This window comes from Thalassophryne amazonica, chromosome 18 (assembly GCF_902500255.1).
Source record: "Thalassophryne amazonica chromosome 18, fThaAma1.1, whole genome shotgun sequence".
Taxonomy (NCBI): domain Eukaryota; kingdom Metazoa; phylum Chordata; class Actinopteri; order Batrachoidiformes; family Batrachoididae; genus Thalassophryne; species Thalassophryne amazonica.
Window position 1 is genome coordinate 42,928,050 of NC_047120.1, and position 18,211 is coordinate 42,946,260.

The window sequence follows — 18,211 nt, forward strand, 5'->3', positions numbered from 1 at the left end:
TTGCTAAATTGTAGTTAAAACTTAAACAATGTAGCATTTCATTGTGAACTGATTGATGCAGACACAAATGTACATAATAGGATCCACCTGCCTTTTGGTTAAATGTACCAGATACAATGGATAACATGTATTTGTAGTGCTGGTTTATATTGATGCTTCTTACTAAATCGTATAAAAAATGTATGTAAATGATTAACTTCTGAGTTTTATTTACATATATATCGTTTGTGTCTCAGTGTTAAATCACCGTGCAACAACGGGAAAATACATTCAAGGATCACCAAAGCAGCAATTAATTATACAATTAAAAGATTAAAATCTAAACAATATAAATGATTAAAGCACTTTTCTTGGTGCTTTAACCAGTTCAAATGCATACACAACTCATTTCTCAGTGATGAAGCCAACCATTAGGTATCAGATGTCAGTATCTGGTTGCAAGCACCATGACAACAAAACCAACACAGGCTTAGATGAAATAACAAACATAGTCGGATGAACCAGTGATGTCACTACGATTATGGTGTGTTGGGAGTGAAAAGTAGAATTACCTCCATTTTAAGATAGCTGACTACAATCTGCGTTTATATGCGGAGTGGAGAAAAATAAAAGGGACCAGTTTATAACACATATTCCATTTATTAAAAACAAAACAAAAAGGCTTGAAGAATGCAGAAAAAGAATGTTTATACAGCAGATATTAACTTGCCTTATCGGTGACAAATCCAAGTGTACTTAAAAAAAAAAAATCAAAATCAAGTGTGGACTTGCTTTGTTCATAAAAAATGTTACAGAAAAAAAGTGATTTTATTTTTTTTAACTGTCTGCTAATTCAGACATTAAAAAAACTTTTCATTCCAAACTATATAAAATAAAAACTTAAAATTACATTTACACAGTCATAGTGTTGTTTATTTATTTATTGATATGTATATTTAACTTGTTTTTCACTGATCGTTTTTGAACATATCTTCTTGTTTTCCTGTTCTGCTTCTGTAAATGTCTAATGGCTGTCTTCTGTTATCGCCTGTTTGCACTGGTGTGAGTTAGAGTCCATTATCTGCCTGGGTGTGGTGCTAAAATCATAGTGACCAATGTTTATCCACCTTGCATGTCCATTATGTCGATATTGTTGTTGCTGGTATACCTCTTTTTGTTATTTTCTAGCCTTTCCTGTGCGTGACTGACATATGACACCTTTGTGATCAAGTACTTTGTCACAGCAGCATGTGCACTATGTTTCAGTCTGTTTGTTGGTTTTGTGGTTCTCGTCACTGAGCGTATGCTCAGCGTACAGGCTAGGGTTCTCCGCCAGCGTGGCACGGACTTTTTTCTTCTCCTTGAAGCGACCAGAGTGGGACACTTTGACATGGCGGCCTTTCGTTGCAGATTTATCCACAATTTTCTCCAGTCTTGCACTTAACTGGCTGTCCATATGATCTGGAGGGGAACTGTGGCTTGAAGGCTCTTTGTGCCCAGTGTTGCTGCCATGTTCGGCTGGGATCTCGTAGAGCACCTTAGCTTCAGATTTCTTCTTGCGGCTGAAGGTCAGCTTCCACCAGCTTGGTTCAGCCATGGCATCGACAGATACTGGCAGGCCTGAAGGGCACAGAGCATGTGTAGGCCTCAGATCCTCAGATATACAATGTTCCTGCACGTGCAGTGGTGTTTGCATTAAAGGCAAGACGATAAACATTCCAGATGGAACCAATGCATTTAAGGAAAATGACTCATCAACAGTTGAAGTTATTGAGTCATGTTTCTAAGTATTCTTTAGTGCTCTTACAAAGCATGGTTTGCCATCTCATTGACATATATGAATTGCCTTAATGAAAAGGCTGTTTTGTTTAGAGGTCATATTGTGTAAAAACATTTTTATCCACACGTAACAGTTAAATACAGTGGGAGGTTCATGCAAAATGTCCCATAATTTATGATACAAATTATTCTGCTTTTAGCTAAATTTAGGTTTCAAATGGCTTGCTGTAGAATTCTGTAACATATGTCACAAGCACAGAAGTAAGTAATATTTAATTAGTTATATGATAGCCATCATTTGTTTGTTGATTGGATGGTTGAGTTGTTAGCAGGATTACATAAATCTAATAAACAAATGTTAGTAAGGGTCAGTGGAAGGGTGGAGTGTGGGCTCAGGAAGACCAATTAAATTTTAGTGCTATTTCAGCTCTAGGTGCTGATTTTGATACTTCTTGCTTGGCTTTTATTCCAATTCCGTCGTTGATAATTACAAAGATCCTTGATTCAGGATCAAAGTAGAATATTCTCTATCAGTGATCAGGATCAAAGGTCAGCAGCTGGGATTAAAGATTAGGTGCAGATTCAAAAGCCAGAAAATAAGATCAAAGTTCAGCAGTCAGAATATAAATTAAGCAATTAAGATCAAAGTATGTGAACATGAGCTAATGTAAGTGATTAGGGTCAAAGATCAAGGTCAATGCTGTGTGATCACGGTCAAAGTTTAAGATCAAAGATGAGTGATCACAAATAAATATCAGGACACACCCAGCAATTACAAACTACAGTCAATCAGTGATGGTGTCTTGAACAGGATCAAAGATGGGTGTCCATAGACATATTTTGATCCATATCTGGCGGATTTATCTGCTGAGGCCTTGTGGAGATATACACTCTTCCAAGTGTCCTAATTTTAAGGCTCTATCACGTTATGGCTATGGGTTATTTTTAGTTGTGAACTTTGATTTGGTGTTTTAAGAGACAAGGTGACCTGTATTATCTTTCCTAAAAGATAAATAATGTTACCTCTATAACATAACCACAGCTGTAATTTTACTACTAAAGTATTTGAACAGTACCTGGATTGTACTTACTTAGGCTGATGTTATTTTGGATTCAAGGCTTTTAATGTGACATCACTGCAATAAATCAGCAGGTAGCACTTATTTTAAAACATGAATACCACAAAGGTTCTATGCATCTCTTTCTCTTCTGTGCACCTATCACAGTGATCCTTCAAAAGCAGACGGTGCTTATGTGTGGCATCTTCTAATCCGTGGCACATTTCCATGATTAGAAGGTGTAACCTAATGGGGGGAGAAACACCTGACACTTGAACTCGGCTGATAAATTAATGAAGAGTATCCTCTGTCCCTCCCATGTGATCTGATATGAACACAGAAAAAAACACAGAAGCTCAACAACCTGTTATATAATAGCAAAGTAAACTAGATCCTATTGTCAGCATCACAAAATCAGACAGGCTGCAACAACAGTCGGTATATTCAGCCCAAATACTGTGATCCTTCTCTCAGTGTCGCCTGGCAACCATTTTGCTAAAATAATCTAGGAAATGATTCATAGCATCAACAAAGATAGCATAATTTTATTAATATAAATGAGCACAAGCTAATGAGCTCCAGTAACATTAATGAAGATTTATGCTTAAAATTAAACATGCAGTATCTACTGTGTGTGTGGAAAGTAGCATCAAAACATCCTCATGGCAAAAAAAGCACCACCATGGAGGCATAGAGATTGTGCAGAAGGTCTCAAAAATATCTAATTATAAGAGTATGTTTAGATCAATATTCATTTTTGAAATAGGAATAAATTCCAAATACTACCAGTATTTAGGTGAGTGTCACCAAAAATAAGGTAAAAGCTCGGGCGAAACCTCCTTTGATGTGGTGGTTTCATCATGTACTAACCATGCAAATATGAAGCACATGCCCTTTGCAAAAACACTCCTCACGCTTATCAGAACTGCAGTCAGTGCCTACAAGCATTGCAAATGTTGCGTACACATCTTTGTTTAAAGTCTTTTTTCAGACAGCTCTCTACTTGCTGCAGCTTCTTGGTCCAAATGTTAAACATTTACAGATTTTACAGTGCTTATAAGAAGTACTTGCCCTTTCTTGGGGCGTTTGTTTTTATTTTTGATCATGTCAAATTGTTGTTTTTTAATGAACTTTATACAAAAAAAATGTAAATTTTATTTAAATCTTTAAGTGATATTTTAACACTAGTTGTTGAACCTTCGAAAATGTTATTTCTCATCATTGATCACATTAGGTGTTATTTAACTTTTTGCAGGTGTAATTTTATCTCTGTCCATGACTCAATACATGCTAAGTTTCAGTGGTGATGCTATGAAAGCACTGTTGTATCATAGGGTTTTGGGTTCAAACTTACCATGGCGCCTTTGTCATTATATCCACTCAATCATTAGCCAAAAAAAGTACTCTATGCAGTGTTGAAAATTACACAGTTGGGAGTTAAAAATGTGAAGCATATGTTTAACTATTTGGATATTGTTCATTTTAGAATGTTCAACTTTTTGAATAGTGATCATTTAACTCTGAAAATATGGAGCTGCAAAAGTGTTAAATGAACTTTGACAGAGTTCACTTAACACCAAACTTTTTTCTGTGTTGTAACCTCGATCTTGTCAAGATTTGTTTTCACTTTGAGATAAAATAAGCTTCATTTTGTAAAATTGTTCTGTCCAAAGAAACCTGACATTTATATATTTATTTTTTTATTATTTGACTTTATGATGTGATGTCATAAAGAAATAAAAACATAAAAGCCCATGGTGTGTTTAACTTTTTATGGCAAGTGCACGCAGGATTGTTGACTTTCAAGAAGGCGTTTATGCGGAAATAATTATATATAGAGAGCAGCACTTTCACACCATGTTCTGCGGTAACAAGAAAATGGGACTAAATACAAACAGATACTTCTTTGAGTATGCCATGTTTGACTTGGATATGACCTTTGAGACAAAAGGCCTTGTTGACGCAAAGGAGGCCCTCCATAGTTCTTTTTAATAAGTTACTATGAGGCGTGTGTGTGTGTGTGAGCAGCTCAGTAAATCCTCGGGAAGACTACGTGACCACATGCGGAAATCAATAACCACCTTTAAATTCTTTGAGCTTGAGACAGGATTGTACAAGGTCAGTTAGCCGAGCCACTTTGTGGGCCTCATAATTGAGTCGGACATCCGTGAGAGTGTCAGATTTCACCATTTTTTGTTTTTTTGTTGTTTTTTTTTGTTTGCCTGCTACCCCACTGATCCATGACAACAAATTTAATGAAGTCACTCACAGGCCTTTAGATGTTCATCACTTGGTGTTTATAATATTTGCATCAGAAAAACCACTTTCTCTTTAAAATGCTGTACTAAGAATGAGAATAAAAGATGCATAGAAGCTTTAAATTCATGATTTATTTGTTTTGTGGAAGTACAGTAAAGTGTGACATTGTAACAACATATTTTGCAATGCTATTTTATAGATAAGGAATATCGTTAAAGTAGACGGGGGTGTTTTCTCACCTTTTTGACGACTATTGTCTCAGATGAGAAACTGCCTTTCCATGCCTGCGCCGTCTTCAACCTCGCTCAAAGTTGTAGTCAGGTGATCGTGCACAGGTGCAGCATCTCTTTACCTCTGCCTCACTCTCTCACCTTCTCCCTCTGTGCTTCACTAGAACACACACCCTCCTCAAACGCACACCTAAAGCCCGCCCAGCTGAGTGTGCCAGTGTGCAAATGTTACCGCCATGTGATTTCAGGAAACCTTTCATCTGGTCGGCCCAATCTACATGGAGATTACACACAGCAAAGAGTAAGGTGTTGTCAACCTGAGAGGCACAGCGGCTTTGCGGTTGTAAATAAATTATGTTTTATCGGCTCTGCTTTAAATCCGGTCCTGTTTTTAATGTGGAATTTGGAAGCAGAAGAAAGTGGTCTTTGTGCTGGAGCTCTTTTTGATTACTTTAAGATGGAGACAGAGTGAGTGAGATGGAGAAAAGGTTACTCGTGTTTTGCATGTGACAGTGAATGGAAGCTTTACTTTGCAAGTTTGGTTCACATTCAAATGACCAAATTGGGCCACTTGGGAGGAACACACAGACAACGTCGAGCCATTTTTGTCCAGCTGGAAACACGTTGCGTCCCAGGGTCAAGGTTAAAGTCTTACCTTATTTTTGTTACAGCGAGTTTTGGATGTGGACTCACTGCATCACAGTGAGGTTGTAGAAGTCAAAGACTGTGCATGTGTGCAGTTTCTTCAACATCCTTGAAGTCTCACAAATCTGACTGCATGGAAGAATGTCACTGTCATGAACTAAAGTCACATCTGCAAAGGTTCGCTTTAGACTTCCTGCGAAGCCATATTTGAACTCCTGTTTGCTGTAAGATATGACCACTGAGCTGATCTGCTCTCTGTGTGACATGATTACAGTCTGACGAACAGGGTGAGAGAGAAAGGAAGCAGCTCCTTCCCATTTAAAGAAACAGGCACAAAACACGTAGTTTCTTTGAGACCTGAAAAGAAGTGTTTTTATCTGTTCATCACTATGTACTGTATGTATGTTTTTTGTTTTTATTATTATTATTATTGTTGTTGTTGTTCTTACCCGAGGTGATCAAATATGGCCATCGGGTATTGCGAAGGATCTGCATTCGTCTGTCCATCTGTCTGTGCTCACCAGAAGTCCAGTCCTATTACTGTCACAGTTTTCAAATTTACAGGGAACATTCTTGGGACACAGACCTTGGACAAGTTCAAACATGGCTAACCTTGACCTATTTTAAGAGGTTAAAAAGTCACATTCTGTTTCAATCTGTTCCGTTTTGTTTTTGAGTGGCAGCGGCGGTGGCGGCGGGGGTTTGGGGGGTGACAGCCAATCAGAGTAGAGCTGCACCATGATGTCAGTGGCTGGTCTCCCCAAAACTTCTTCCTAAGTGGCTCTACTCTACTCTTTTCTACTCTCCTATTTTACTCTTCCTTTTAGATATTTAGATATACTTTTGTATACTGGCATAGTTCCACCTTAGAATTGGAATATAGTATATAAGCTATACCTTACTGAATTTTCATGTAAAAGCCAGTGAGAAATGAACACCTCTAAAACTGAAAATGCCATTTTTAGAACCTAATAACGCCACTGAACTTATTTGCGAGACATTTCGCAGACATTAGCATGGTGATGTCACAGGCTGGTAGCTAGCTGGAAAATTCTGTTTTGTTTGTGTGTAAATATAACCTCTTTGTCATATATTATGTAGAAGCTAGCGAGAAATAAACACCTAAAAATGAAAATGGCATTTTTGGAACCTAATAACACAATTTATTTCCAAGACATTTCACAGACATAAGCATGGTGGCATCACAGGCTGGTAGGCCTAGCTAGATGTAAAATTCTGTTTTGTTTGTGTGTAAATATCACCTCTTTGTCATATATTATGTAAAAGCTAGTGAGAAATAAACACTTCAACAAACTGAAAACGCTGTTTTTGTAACCCGATAACACCTCTGGAGTTATTTACAAGACATTTGGTGGTGTTAGCATGCACACTAACTTCCGCTAACTCAAAGCTAACTTCCTATGGAGTTAAATTTGTCTCATCACTCACTCATCTTCAACCGCTTAGTCTAATTAAGAGTAGCGGGGGGCTGGAGCCTATCCCAGCAGTCAGAGCGTGAGGCAGTGGTACACCGTGGACAGGACGCCAGTCTGTCGCAGGGCCACATATAGACTAGCAAATGCACAGAGGGTGATCTAAAAATATTCCTTCATTTGCACAACTTCCGCTCTTGTCTAAAGCTCATGTTTACACACACACAGGCACTGTTAAAATGGAATTATTGTTTTTGATTGTTTTTGACTGATAGAGGGGCTTTACTGAACATGTACAAATTGTACGTAAGACAATAGGGTGTTAATAATTAAACAATTGCAAATTATAAAGAACACAATGCTCATACAGCCGACGGTATTTTAGCACTAAGTTATATTTTTTGTAATCATTGCATTTTTTACATTTAGCTCACTCTGGAACACACAGTTTACATTACAGACTCTTGCAAGTTAATGACAAACATGGAAATACAGTATATCATTTTAAACATGACTGAACAGGTGAATACAACTATAAACATATCATTGAGCAAACAAACAAACAAAATTAAACATGCTGTAGGTTTCCTCAAAAATACAACTACATGTCATATTATTATAAAAGTAACTTAGATATAATTATATCATTATATGAATATTATATTTTAACTCTAATTTTCTCTTTCACTCTCTCCACAAACACACACACACACACACACACACATATGTATATATAGTGCATCCACAAAGTTTTCACATCGCTTCACTTTTTAAATTTTGTTATGTTACAGCCTTATTCCAACATGGATGAAATTCTTCTTTTTCTTTTTCTTTGTCAAAATTCTGCACACAATATCCCATAATGACAATGTGAAAAAAAAGTTTTTTAGATTGTTTCAAATTTATTAAAAATAATAAAAAAAATTAACATAAATAAATATTCACAGCCTTTGCCATGAAGCTCAAAATTGAGCTCATGTGCATCCTGTTTCCACTGATCATCCTTGAGATGTTTCTACAGGTTAACTGGAGTCGACCTGGGGTACATTCAGTTGATTGGACATGATTTGGAAAGGCACAAACCTGTCTACATATAAGGGCCCACAGCTGACAGTGCATATCAGAGCACAAACCAAGCATGAAGTCAAGGGAATAGTCTGTAGGCCTATGAGACAGGATTATCTCAAGGTACAAATCTGGGGATGAGTATAAAATCATTTTTGTTGCTTTCAAAGTCCCAGTGAACACAGTGGCCTCCATCATCTGTAAATGGAATAAGTTCAGATCCACCAGGACTCTTCCTAGAGTTGTCCACCCATCTGAGCGATTGGGGGAGAAGGGCCTTAGGGAGGTGACCAAGAACCTGATAGTCACTCTGTCAGAGCTCCAGCATTCCTCTGTGGAGAGAGGAGAACCTTCCAGAAGGACAATAATCTCTGCAACAATCCACCGATCAGGCCTATATGATGGCATCATATTCAAGAAGATTTGAGATTGTAACTGCTGCCAAAGGTGCATCCACAAACTATTGAGCAAAGGGTGTGAATATTTATGCACCTTTGATTTCTTAGCTTTTTATTTTTAATAAATTTGCAAAAATTAAAAAACTTTTCTCATGTTGTCATTATGGGGGTGTTGTGAGCAGAATTTTCAGGGAAAAATAATAATTTAGTCCATTTTGGAATAAGGCTGTCACATAACAAAATGTGGAAAAAGTGACACGCGCTTAATTTAAGTGCCATTTTAATTGCATTTCCAAGGTTTTTCAAATGTGCTAGGAAACTGGATACTACATTCACACCCAAATTTGTCTCGTCCAAATACGTATGGACCAGTATGTGCGCATGCGTATTAATTCGGTTAAACCCGTTGACTGTGTGGATAAACTTCACAAGGGTAATATCGCCCTCTATTGAAATACTTTGGGCTCTGCACCGTTTAAGAAACAAACCAATCAGCCGCATTTGGCAGCATAGCAAAATATCATTGGTCAATTATTCCAAGGGGGATACTATCGCTTTATTCTATTGGTTCTCTCTTTTATAACGTGTCATAAACAGTGAAAACCAAAAGGCGAAAAGAGTACTGGATATTACACTGTTTTGCACGAATTCAAAATGTGCCTATAAAATATTCGAAGGATTTTCGCTTTAAAAACGTGAAGCAACGATGGAGGTGAGACGGAACAAAGTTTCGCTGCTCCGTTTTTGAGCGAGCTAACTAGCTAGCTATTGCAAAGTTCATAAACGCCTAGTTAATAAACATAGCGTTCTGTGCTCTGCTTTTAGTCCTGTTTTATTTCTGTTATTTGTAGCTAAATTAGTAGACGTACAAGAAGGCAGTTTTGTCCATGTAAAAAGAGAATAAAGGAAAGCTTTTACGTTGATGATTTTTGACAGTCTTCTCTCTTCACCAGAATATTCAAAATCTCCCCATTGATATCCAAACCAGCAAACTTTTGGGTAAGACAAATCCCTTTACGTATAATGGGATTTTAATTTCCTGTTATGTGTTTAGGTTTAATCTCCAAAGGATCCTGTTTTCATTAAATTCGTCAATTTGTATTATCTTGTCCCTCTATCTGATCCTGTCAAACCCATCACTGGTAATAATGATAATAATGAATCCCAGTTTTTAATAATTTTAATAATAATATCTAGTGATATTTTGATGTCTGCGGATTGTGGAAAATGCACCGTTCTAGTCCTATTAGATCTCTCCTCCGCATTTGACACTCGATCATAAAATCCTGCAAACAAGATTACGCAATTTGGTCGGTTTGTCAGGGACCGTTCTAGCGTGGTTCATCTCTTGTCAGGTCGTAGCTTTAGTGTCAGTGCAAATCAGATCATTTCTGACTCTGCCAGTTTGACGTGTGGTGTACCCCATGGTTCTGTTTTGGGCTCAATTTTGTTTTTGCTCTATGTTTCCCCTTGGGAAAGATTATCCAGGAGTTCATTGATGTTTCTTATTATTTGTTAATGACATCCAAATTTACTAATTTAAAGCCTCTGAGATCCAGAAATTGGACTCTCTACTGAACTGCCTTGAGAAAATAAAACAATGGCTCGATGCAAATTCCCTGCAGTTAAATTCTGATAAAACCGAGGTGCTGGTGGTTGCCCCCTATGATGTCATTCCGGGGATTAAACAGTATTTAGGTATTTTGAGCTCATCTACAAAATCTAGAATGAGAAACCTAGGTGTTATCTTTGATAAAGAAATGTCATTTGAGCATCATTCCAAGCAGCTAACCAAAAACTGTTTCTACCAGTTGAGGAAGATTTCCAAGCTCAGATCAATTGTTTCAAAAGATGATCTTGAGTTGATTATTCATGCGTTTGTATCTTCTCGTGTGGACTACTGCAATAGTTTGTTTTCCTGTCTGAACAAAAAGGAGCTGTCCCGTCTGCAGCAGGTCAAAAATTCTGCAGCAAGGCTGCTGTCTCGCTCAAACAGAAGGACTCATATTTCTCCTATTTTAAAGTCTTTTCATTGACTCCCAGTGTCGTTGCGTTTCCATTTTAAGATCTTAGTGTTGACTTTTAGAGCTTTGCATGGTCAGGCTCCCCCCTACATTAGAGACCTGTTATGTTTCTACACTCCTGCTCGGAGCCTGAGGTCAGTGGATCAGAACCTTCTGAGGGTCCGTCATACCCACTTTAAGACCCCAGGAGATCGCTCTTTCCAGGCCATTGCGCCGAGGCTCTGGAATGATCTCCCTTTGTCTCTTCGTTCGCTGGACTCTGTTGATGTTTTTAAGAGCAAACTTAAAACCCATCTGTTTCTCCAGGCATTCAAACCTTAGTAGTGAGAGGGTTGTTTTATGACCACTGTGTGTGTCAGCATTATTTTATTGTGATGTACATTGTATTTTGTTCTCAGAATTTTTATCTGTGTGTGTCTTTTGTGAAGCACCTTGTGACTTTCCTTGTCTGTGAAAGGTGCTATATAAATAAACATTACTTACTTTTTCCACATATTTTTCCACAGACTGGCTGCTGGATCGACGGCACTGTAATGTGAAATGGCAGAGTGCAGTAAAGACAATCAGAGAGAAGATCAATGCTGCTATCCAGGACATGCCAGAGAACGAAGAGATCAAACAGCTTCTGTCTGGCTCTTGTGGGTCCTGGCAGTTTATTGCTTGAACAAAATCATCACTAGTTGAATTTAAGGATGAGAGAAATAAAAAGTCTCTCAATGTAGCCTTTGTACTGAGCCTCAGGTGAATATGAATACTTATGATGTGACTTGCTTTGTGTTTTTCTGTGCTAGACATTCACTACTTTCACTGCTTGAGGATAGTGGAGATACTGAAAGGAACAGAGGCTTCATCTAAGAATATTTTCGGCAGATATTCATCTCAGAGGATGAAGGTGAGATGATTGAAATGAGTAATCTTGCCACAATCGATCACAAGATCACTTGGTTAACTGGCATTACAAACCAAATTGAATGATTTGAGTTGTTGTCACTCTTTCTTCTGCTATCAAAATACTAAACATCTTTTGTATTTTATTTTTTTTTTTTTTTTTGTCGCAGGACTGGCAGGAGATTGTGACCCTTTATGAGAGAGATAGTGTCTATCTGGGTGAGTGTGGTACATAAAAAAGAAACATCTTTTACACAACATGGCAAATTAATTAACTTTGTCTTCACCCAGAGTTAAAGCTTTGTGAATTCTAATGCTTTCATGAGGTGTTCACGTGAAATTAATTAGAACCATTATGATCATTTCACTTATTTATTGCTATGTATTTATTATATTATATCGACATTGATATAGGACATTACACAGTTCTTTCTTGTTTGTATAAGGTAAGCTGTGTTAAGTAATAACACTGACTGTGGTGCAGAGAACTTTTTTTAAACTGAAGCACTGAAATGTGAGAATTTAAAGCTACACTTTTTGTTATCTAGAAAAGCAGGACTTCATAATGTAGTGCTAAAGAGTGAAAGACTTGGGACCTTTTCTGAAATGCAGAAGACAGTATTTACAGAATTGTTAAATAATTCTCCATTCAATTTATGTATTATATGTCCCAGCGGAGGTTGCGAGCTTGTTGATTCGTAATGTGAGTTATGAAGGCCCAGCGTTGAGGAAGCAGATTGCCAAAGCTCAGCAGCTGCAGCAGGACCTGACCAGGCGGGAACTGGAGTGCCAGACTTCAGCTACAGACCTGAGGGAACGTTACTATGCTGCCTGCAAACAGTACGGCATTGCAGTAAGTGTAAGAACTAATGCCGGAATGAGTGCTTCAGGACACACACGCACAGTAAAACAACATATCAGCAAGAATTATGTATTTAATTAATATAGATCAACTTTCATGATGATTGTGAAGACATTTTTCACAGTTTCTCGTTTTCCAGGGAGAAAATGTGTCTCATGAGCTGCAAGCTCTGCTAACAGACTTGCCAGCAGTTCTTGAGAAAGTAGGGGAAGATGCAGCAAAGTTAGAGGAACAAATCCAACTTTATGGCACGTTCACCAAATTTGTGTGCGAGTGGTGAGTAAAAAAAAAAAAAAATAAATCAACATTTTTCATAGCTCTTTTTTTTTTTTTAACTCTGTTCCACTGTGCATCATAAGACCACAAAAAGTCAGATGTTTCTTTTCATGGTGTATACAGTGTTTATAAAATATTATTTTCTTCCATGCCTGAGATGTAGTCCTTTTTTACAGGACTAAGCCAATCCTGCCCATGCTGACATTTGTTCAGAAGAGGGGAAACACAACATATTATGAATGGAGAACAGGGAACGTCCCCACAGCTGTTGAGAAATCAGTTCCAGCGGAAGCACCTCCTGATACAACTACAGAAGACGTGGTTTGTTTGTACAGAAATTACCTGTATTCTATCCAAAGGAAAAAAATATTTTATCTTGCTTCCTCTTAAATTTACATGTACTTTTACAGAACTTGCCAAGGTTACAGTGAAACCATTCTGACAGTTTGGAACTTTGTGGTGCAGGCTTAGGTTACATATGATTGCTGTTGTAACATCTGGACATTACACAATAGATCAAAAAATTCCTCTTAGTATGGCCAATCACAAGTAATTTCCTCACCGCTAGATTTCTGTTGTGTTTTGAAACTTGCATCAGATTGACTGGGGTGACTCTGGCAAAGAAATAGAGGCACAGAGTGATAACTTTGGCATCACTGTTGAGGATGGAGTGGACTGGGGTATCAGTCTGGAAACTACCAGTGAGGTAGGTGACCTGCCAGTATCTTTAATATTCAGCTTCTCTTTATATGTATGTTTTATCTGTGATCTACATTCATGTGTAACAGTCTACTAGCCTGAATTGGAACAGTATGTGAAAAGTGATGTAAGCACTTTTATTCCAAAATTGAGCATACAGCCTAATCAGCACAGTCGAGACATTATGGAGTTTTACTTTTATCTTTTTCACAATGCAACTAATTGGTTGAGTACTAAAGACAATCTATTGTCAATATTTTTTTCCCCCATTCTTTGCAAATCTTCAGTTGTGCAACCATACGGGGACCTTTGACATAGTTTGTACTTAATGATTTTCTGCACGTCAGGAGAGACAAAGCTGAAGATACACTTTGATTATAGTCATGTTGTTGTAAGCTGTGCCTCCAGAAGGCTGTCTGTTGTTCCAAAGTGTGTGTATGTATGTCTAGTACCTTCACAGATGTGCAAGTAATTCACAACATAGTATGATTATACCTCAGTACCATGACTTACTTTACAATGAGGTTGCTATAACAAGCAGTGGCCACCCAGTGTCGCCGACCAAACGGTCCCCCCTAAAATTCGGTCTTCCCTGCCTTCACTGCGCATGCGTCATTAGTCGCGGTTCACCGATTATCACATCGTTTCTGCTTACAACTGCACTCCAGTCGTCATCTATCTCAGCCACAGATATCTGAAGCTTTTGTACAACAATCATTTCCACATAGATTCAGCATTATTTCATCATAAAAGACGGAAGAAACGATCAGAGTGCCGCAGCTACACGAGCTGCTAGCTGATGCGTTCACTGCGCATCGGTCATTTCAAAGCGTCACGGAGTATTGCCTCATTTCTGCTTAAAACGGCCTGGTTTCTAAGAGGTTTTACCTTGTCATCTGATGGTTAATAATCCCATTAATCCATTTGATCGCTTTGGGTGAAGAGAGTCTGTCTCAGACAAGCTACTGAGCTCCGAAATGACACATGTGCAGTGGTGGCACTGGACCCTGCCTTTAACAACAAGTGAATTCAGGCCTGTCTGCCTTTATTTTATTTTGCATGATAAAATATACTTAACATAGCCCAAATTATAATGTTCAGTGGTCCTTATCTGTATCTGTCAGAACCCAAAATTTCGTAGCTGAATAAGCAGAAGGGTTTTTGTTTGATTTGATTTAAGTTGCTGATGGAAATTTCCTAGAGCATTTACTTATTCACTGACTGACTCCATTCATCCTATGCATAGTACCCTGGTAAATATTTTTTGTGTTATTTTTGATTCCAGTTGAAAGTAGATTTGAAATTCTCTACTTTGTCTTAATTTGTATTTCACATATTTGTCAGAAATTACATATGAATACGTACACCAAGTATACATTCTTGGCTTACCATTTTATTTATTTATTTTTCTCTCTGTTTCTCACCAGGACCCCAGTGGTATTGACTGGGGTGACAGTGAAGTACCTCCCATCGAAATTGAAATTGTAGATGCAGGCACAGACTGTAATTACTTTTTAATGCCACCATCAAGCTTGTAGCTTAACACATCATGTGCTCAGTAATGGAAATTTGTGATGCAAAAGATGTGTTTCATCTTCTAGGTCTTGATGGTGTGGCAAGAGGTGAGGATGGTTTAACTATGTTGGAGAATTCTCAGTCACGCAACCAGTTCATTGATGAGTTAATGGAGGTAAAGACTCATTGTACAATTGTTTTTAATTGGCATTGGGATTACAAGTTTAATGCAATGAGAATACAGTCACAGTTTGAAACCTGTTAATTACTGTTATTTGAAAGGCATAAATTGATAATCTGTTCTAACTACAGCTGCATTAAAAGTGCATATTTCTCCAGATCTGTCACTCTATCCATATGAAATAAGATGAACTTTATTTATCCCAAAGAAAATTATTTTGCCAGAGTACAGAAACAGTGAACAATGTGGGGGTTTTTTGTACAATAAATACAACAAATTTATGCAAAATGACTGGAAGACATTTGCACAAAATGTTCGGCAGTATTGCACATAACTGAATAGCTGAATAACTCTCTTCATTATGTATTCATCCTGCAGAAGGGGGAGGAATTATACAGTCTGATTGCCATAGGTAGAAAAGAGCTCCTGTGGCATTCTGTGGTTCACTTCGGTGGTCTCAGTCTATGGCTGAAGGTGCTCTTCATCAGTGTGGCATGCAGGGGGTGGGAGGTGTTGTCCAAGATGCTGAGCAGTTTCCTAAGCATCCTCCTCTCTGACACCTCCACCACAGAGTTCAGCTGAACCCCCCAGGACAGAGCGAGCTCTCCTGATATATGGACAAAAATGTGCACATTCAAGAGGGTGCGATTGTAGATCTGACCTGTCCTGCACAATCAATGAAGCCACACACATGCCCTCCACTTTTTCATTTAGGTTCATCTCCCCTCAGATAGTATTTTTTTAAATACAGTTCAAGAGTAATATGCAATGAATAGACTTGGCAGAAAGTTATTATTTTATTCTCTCATTTCATTGTGTTTGGAGCTGCATCGGTGCAAATGAATAAATGAAATGACCCTAAACAACTGTCACCATGTTTTCATGTGTTGGTGCAGCTGGAAGTATTCTTAACCCAGCGGATGAATGAGATGGGAGAAGAGGCAGATGTAGTAGCTATGAGCCAGTTTCAGCTCGCCCCATCTGTAATTCAAAGCCAAACTGCCAAACATATCCAGGAGATGCTGACAGAGGTGCGTGACCTTCTGGACAGGCTCACTTCTCTTCGAATGCAGCACCTCTTCATGATCCAGGCATCACCGCGGTATGTCCCCAGGACTGCTGAAGGATTTTAAGCATAATAATGTTAAAGAATGTTAGTACTATAATTGACAGTATTAACACAGCAAAATTGGTGTTACTGTTAATGACAAATTAGCAAAAATATAATTGAATAGTTTGGGGAAAAGTGGATGAGAATGAGTATTCTGATGCTTGCTTTATTTATGCAGTGTATCTAATATTTGTCTTTTTGTATGTAGGTATGTTGAACGTGTGTCGGAGGTGCTGAGGCAGAAGCTTAAGCAGTCAGACATTCTGGTGCTGAAGGGTGCTAAAATGGTTGAAAAGAGAAAGGAAGCACTAGAGGAGCAATCCACACTAGAGCCTCGTGTTGACCTGCTGGCTGGATGCATCCGCGAACTCCAGAAACTAGTAATAAACTATTTTAAGCTATCCAAATTCACAAAGTTAGTAAATATCCAGCTGTTGCAATGAAATTAATATAATTTTATTGATGGTATAGCATCCTCAGAAATTAGTAAACATATAAGACCATGACTATGAATACGAGAATGTATTGCTTTCTAAAAATGCTCCAAGCACATGAGCCCAGTGGTGAACATCAAAAACAAGGTTACCGTATGGGGGAGCATTTCTTGATTGCCATACGGGGCTCCCATATCTGTAAGACTGGAATGCAGGAGTCCCGTATGTAAATGTCCATTTTCTCAGAGTACATGAGTCAAATTCCAAGCTTACGTGCTGGAAGCGTTCCCTGTACCCGACCTCTAACCCAAATAACTGGTTATATTATAGAATATTCACAAGATATATAACACTGTCTTGACTCTGCAGTTCACTTGAAAAATGGCAGGTATCCATGGAGAGAAGAAATGACATCATAGGAGATTTTGCGAGATTTGTGTATGGGGAGTATTCCATATTTGCAGTCTGGTCACGTGTTCATAGACACTCCGAACATGTAAACATCTAAAATTGTGGTATAAACACAGTGTATTAATGATGATATAGTTACAGATTATTTGTAAATTGTGTTCACGATTTATTTTAAACATGCACAGAAGAGGCATCAGTCATTACACATCAATAATAATACATTATTTGACGTACGGTGCATCCGGAAAGTATTCACAGTGCTTCAGGGAAAAAAATGTTTTAATTTCATCCATTTTGGAATAAGGTTGCATAAAATGTGGAAGAAGTGAAGCTTTGTGAATACTTTCCGGATGCACCATACCTATTGGCCCTGACTTGTGAAGGTTCCTGTCCAGCTGTACATCCGTTCTGCTTCTAGTTGATATGCACAGCATTGTAAAAGAACTGGTGGCTATTTAGCACGTCACAGTTCATAGTTCAGAGGGAGGAGTGGTTGTCTTCCAGTTAAAAGATCAGGAGATGAAATATCCTGATTACATCTGTTTGTATATTGAATACAGGTTAGGGTACTACAAGGAACAATAACTGGTACATGATGCAACCAGGTCCAGGCACATAGCAATAGCTTACATTATGTTTTTAGTCCATCTGACTTTTTTCCCTATTTCTTTCTGCAGATTGAAGCTGACATTTCAAAGCGATACCACAACAGGCCTGTCAACCTAATGGGAGTTAATATATAGCCAAAGATATTCACCAAAAATATTTGTCATGACCTAACTCACTGTGTGAATACTGGAGAAATAAACTTGATATTTATTATAAAGAATTGTGTGTCAACTATTTTCTGTGGTTATTTGTATTTGCACCCTTCAAATTCATGGGGCTTGTTTGTTTTGGGGATTTTTTTTTTTTAATCAGTTATTGACGAAATTATAGACTTAACTAGCTCAAGAGAAATTTC

General features: G+C 38.0%; 2 protein-coding genes and 1 long non-coding RNA gene across 5 annotated transcripts; 2 read left to right on the forward strand and 1 right to left on the reverse strand.

Moving 5' to 3' along the window:
• Window positions 1–579: 579 nt before the first annotated feature.
• prr15lb (proline rich 15 like b) lies at window positions 580–5,469 on the reverse strand. The gene is made up of 2 exons (XM_034193555.1): window positions 5,315–5,469; window positions 580–1,599 (listed from the first exon to the last, which is right to left on the reverse strand). The coding sequence occupies exon 2, from the start codon at window positions 1,574–1,576 to the stop codon at window positions 1,235–1,237; it is 342 nt and encodes a 113-aa protein (XP_034049446.1). The 5' UTR covers window positions 1,577–1,599; window positions 5,315–5,469; the 3' UTR covers window positions 580–1,234.
• On the forward strand, window positions 2,088–3,212 carry LOC117530677. The gene is made up of 2 exons (XR_004566418.1): window positions 2,088–2,451; window positions 2,485–3,212. It is a non-coding gene; the product is annotated as an uncharacterized LOC117530677 (long non-coding RNA).
• Window positions 5,470–9,397: 3,928 nt separating the features above from the next.
• cdk5rap3 (CDK5 regulatory subunit associated protein 3) lies at window positions 9,398–18,073 on the forward strand. 3 transcript variants are annotated; one of them, XM_034193549.1, is made up of 14 exons: window positions 9,398–9,558; window positions 9,800–9,845; window positions 11,377–11,508; window positions 11,662–11,762; window positions 11,929–11,977; window positions 12,433–12,611; window positions 12,760–12,896; window positions 13,073–13,217; window positions 13,495–13,602; window positions 15,023–15,098; window positions 15,197–15,285; window positions 16,188–16,393; window positions 16,611–16,782; window positions 17,925–18,073. In XM_034193549.1, the coding sequence occupies exons 1-14, from the start codon at window positions 9,553–9,555 to the stop codon at window positions 17,988–17,990; spliced, it is 1,512 nt and encodes a 503-aa protein (XP_034049440.1). In that variant the 5' UTR covers window positions 9,398–9,552; the 3' UTR covers window positions 17,991–18,073. The 3 variants fall into 3 exon arrangements, with proteins under 3 accessions (XP_034049440.1, XP_034049442.1, XP_034049443.1); XM_034193551.1 differs by having other exon boundaries at window positions 15,023–15,089; XM_034193552.1 differs by having other exon boundaries at window positions 9,427–9,558; window positions 9,783–9,845.
• The last annotated feature ends 138 nt before the right edge of the window (window positions 18,074–18,211 follow it).

Excerpts from the sequence above, each read along its gene's own strand:
- prr15lb (XM_034193555.1), bottom strand. The coding sequence starts at position 1,576 with ATGGCTGAACCAAGCTGGTGGAAGCTGACCTTCAGCCGCAAGAAGAAA.
- cdk5rap3 (XM_034193549.1), top strand. Across the intron at positions 12,612-12,759 it reads GCAAACAGTACGGCATTGCA|GGAGAAAATGTGTCTCATGA; the intron begins GTAAGTGTAAGA and ends CTCGTTTTCCAG. Across the intron at positions 16,783-17,924 it reads TCCGCGAACTCCAGAAACTA|ATTGAAGCTGACATTTCAAA; the intron begins GTAATAAACTAT and ends TTCTTTCTGCAG.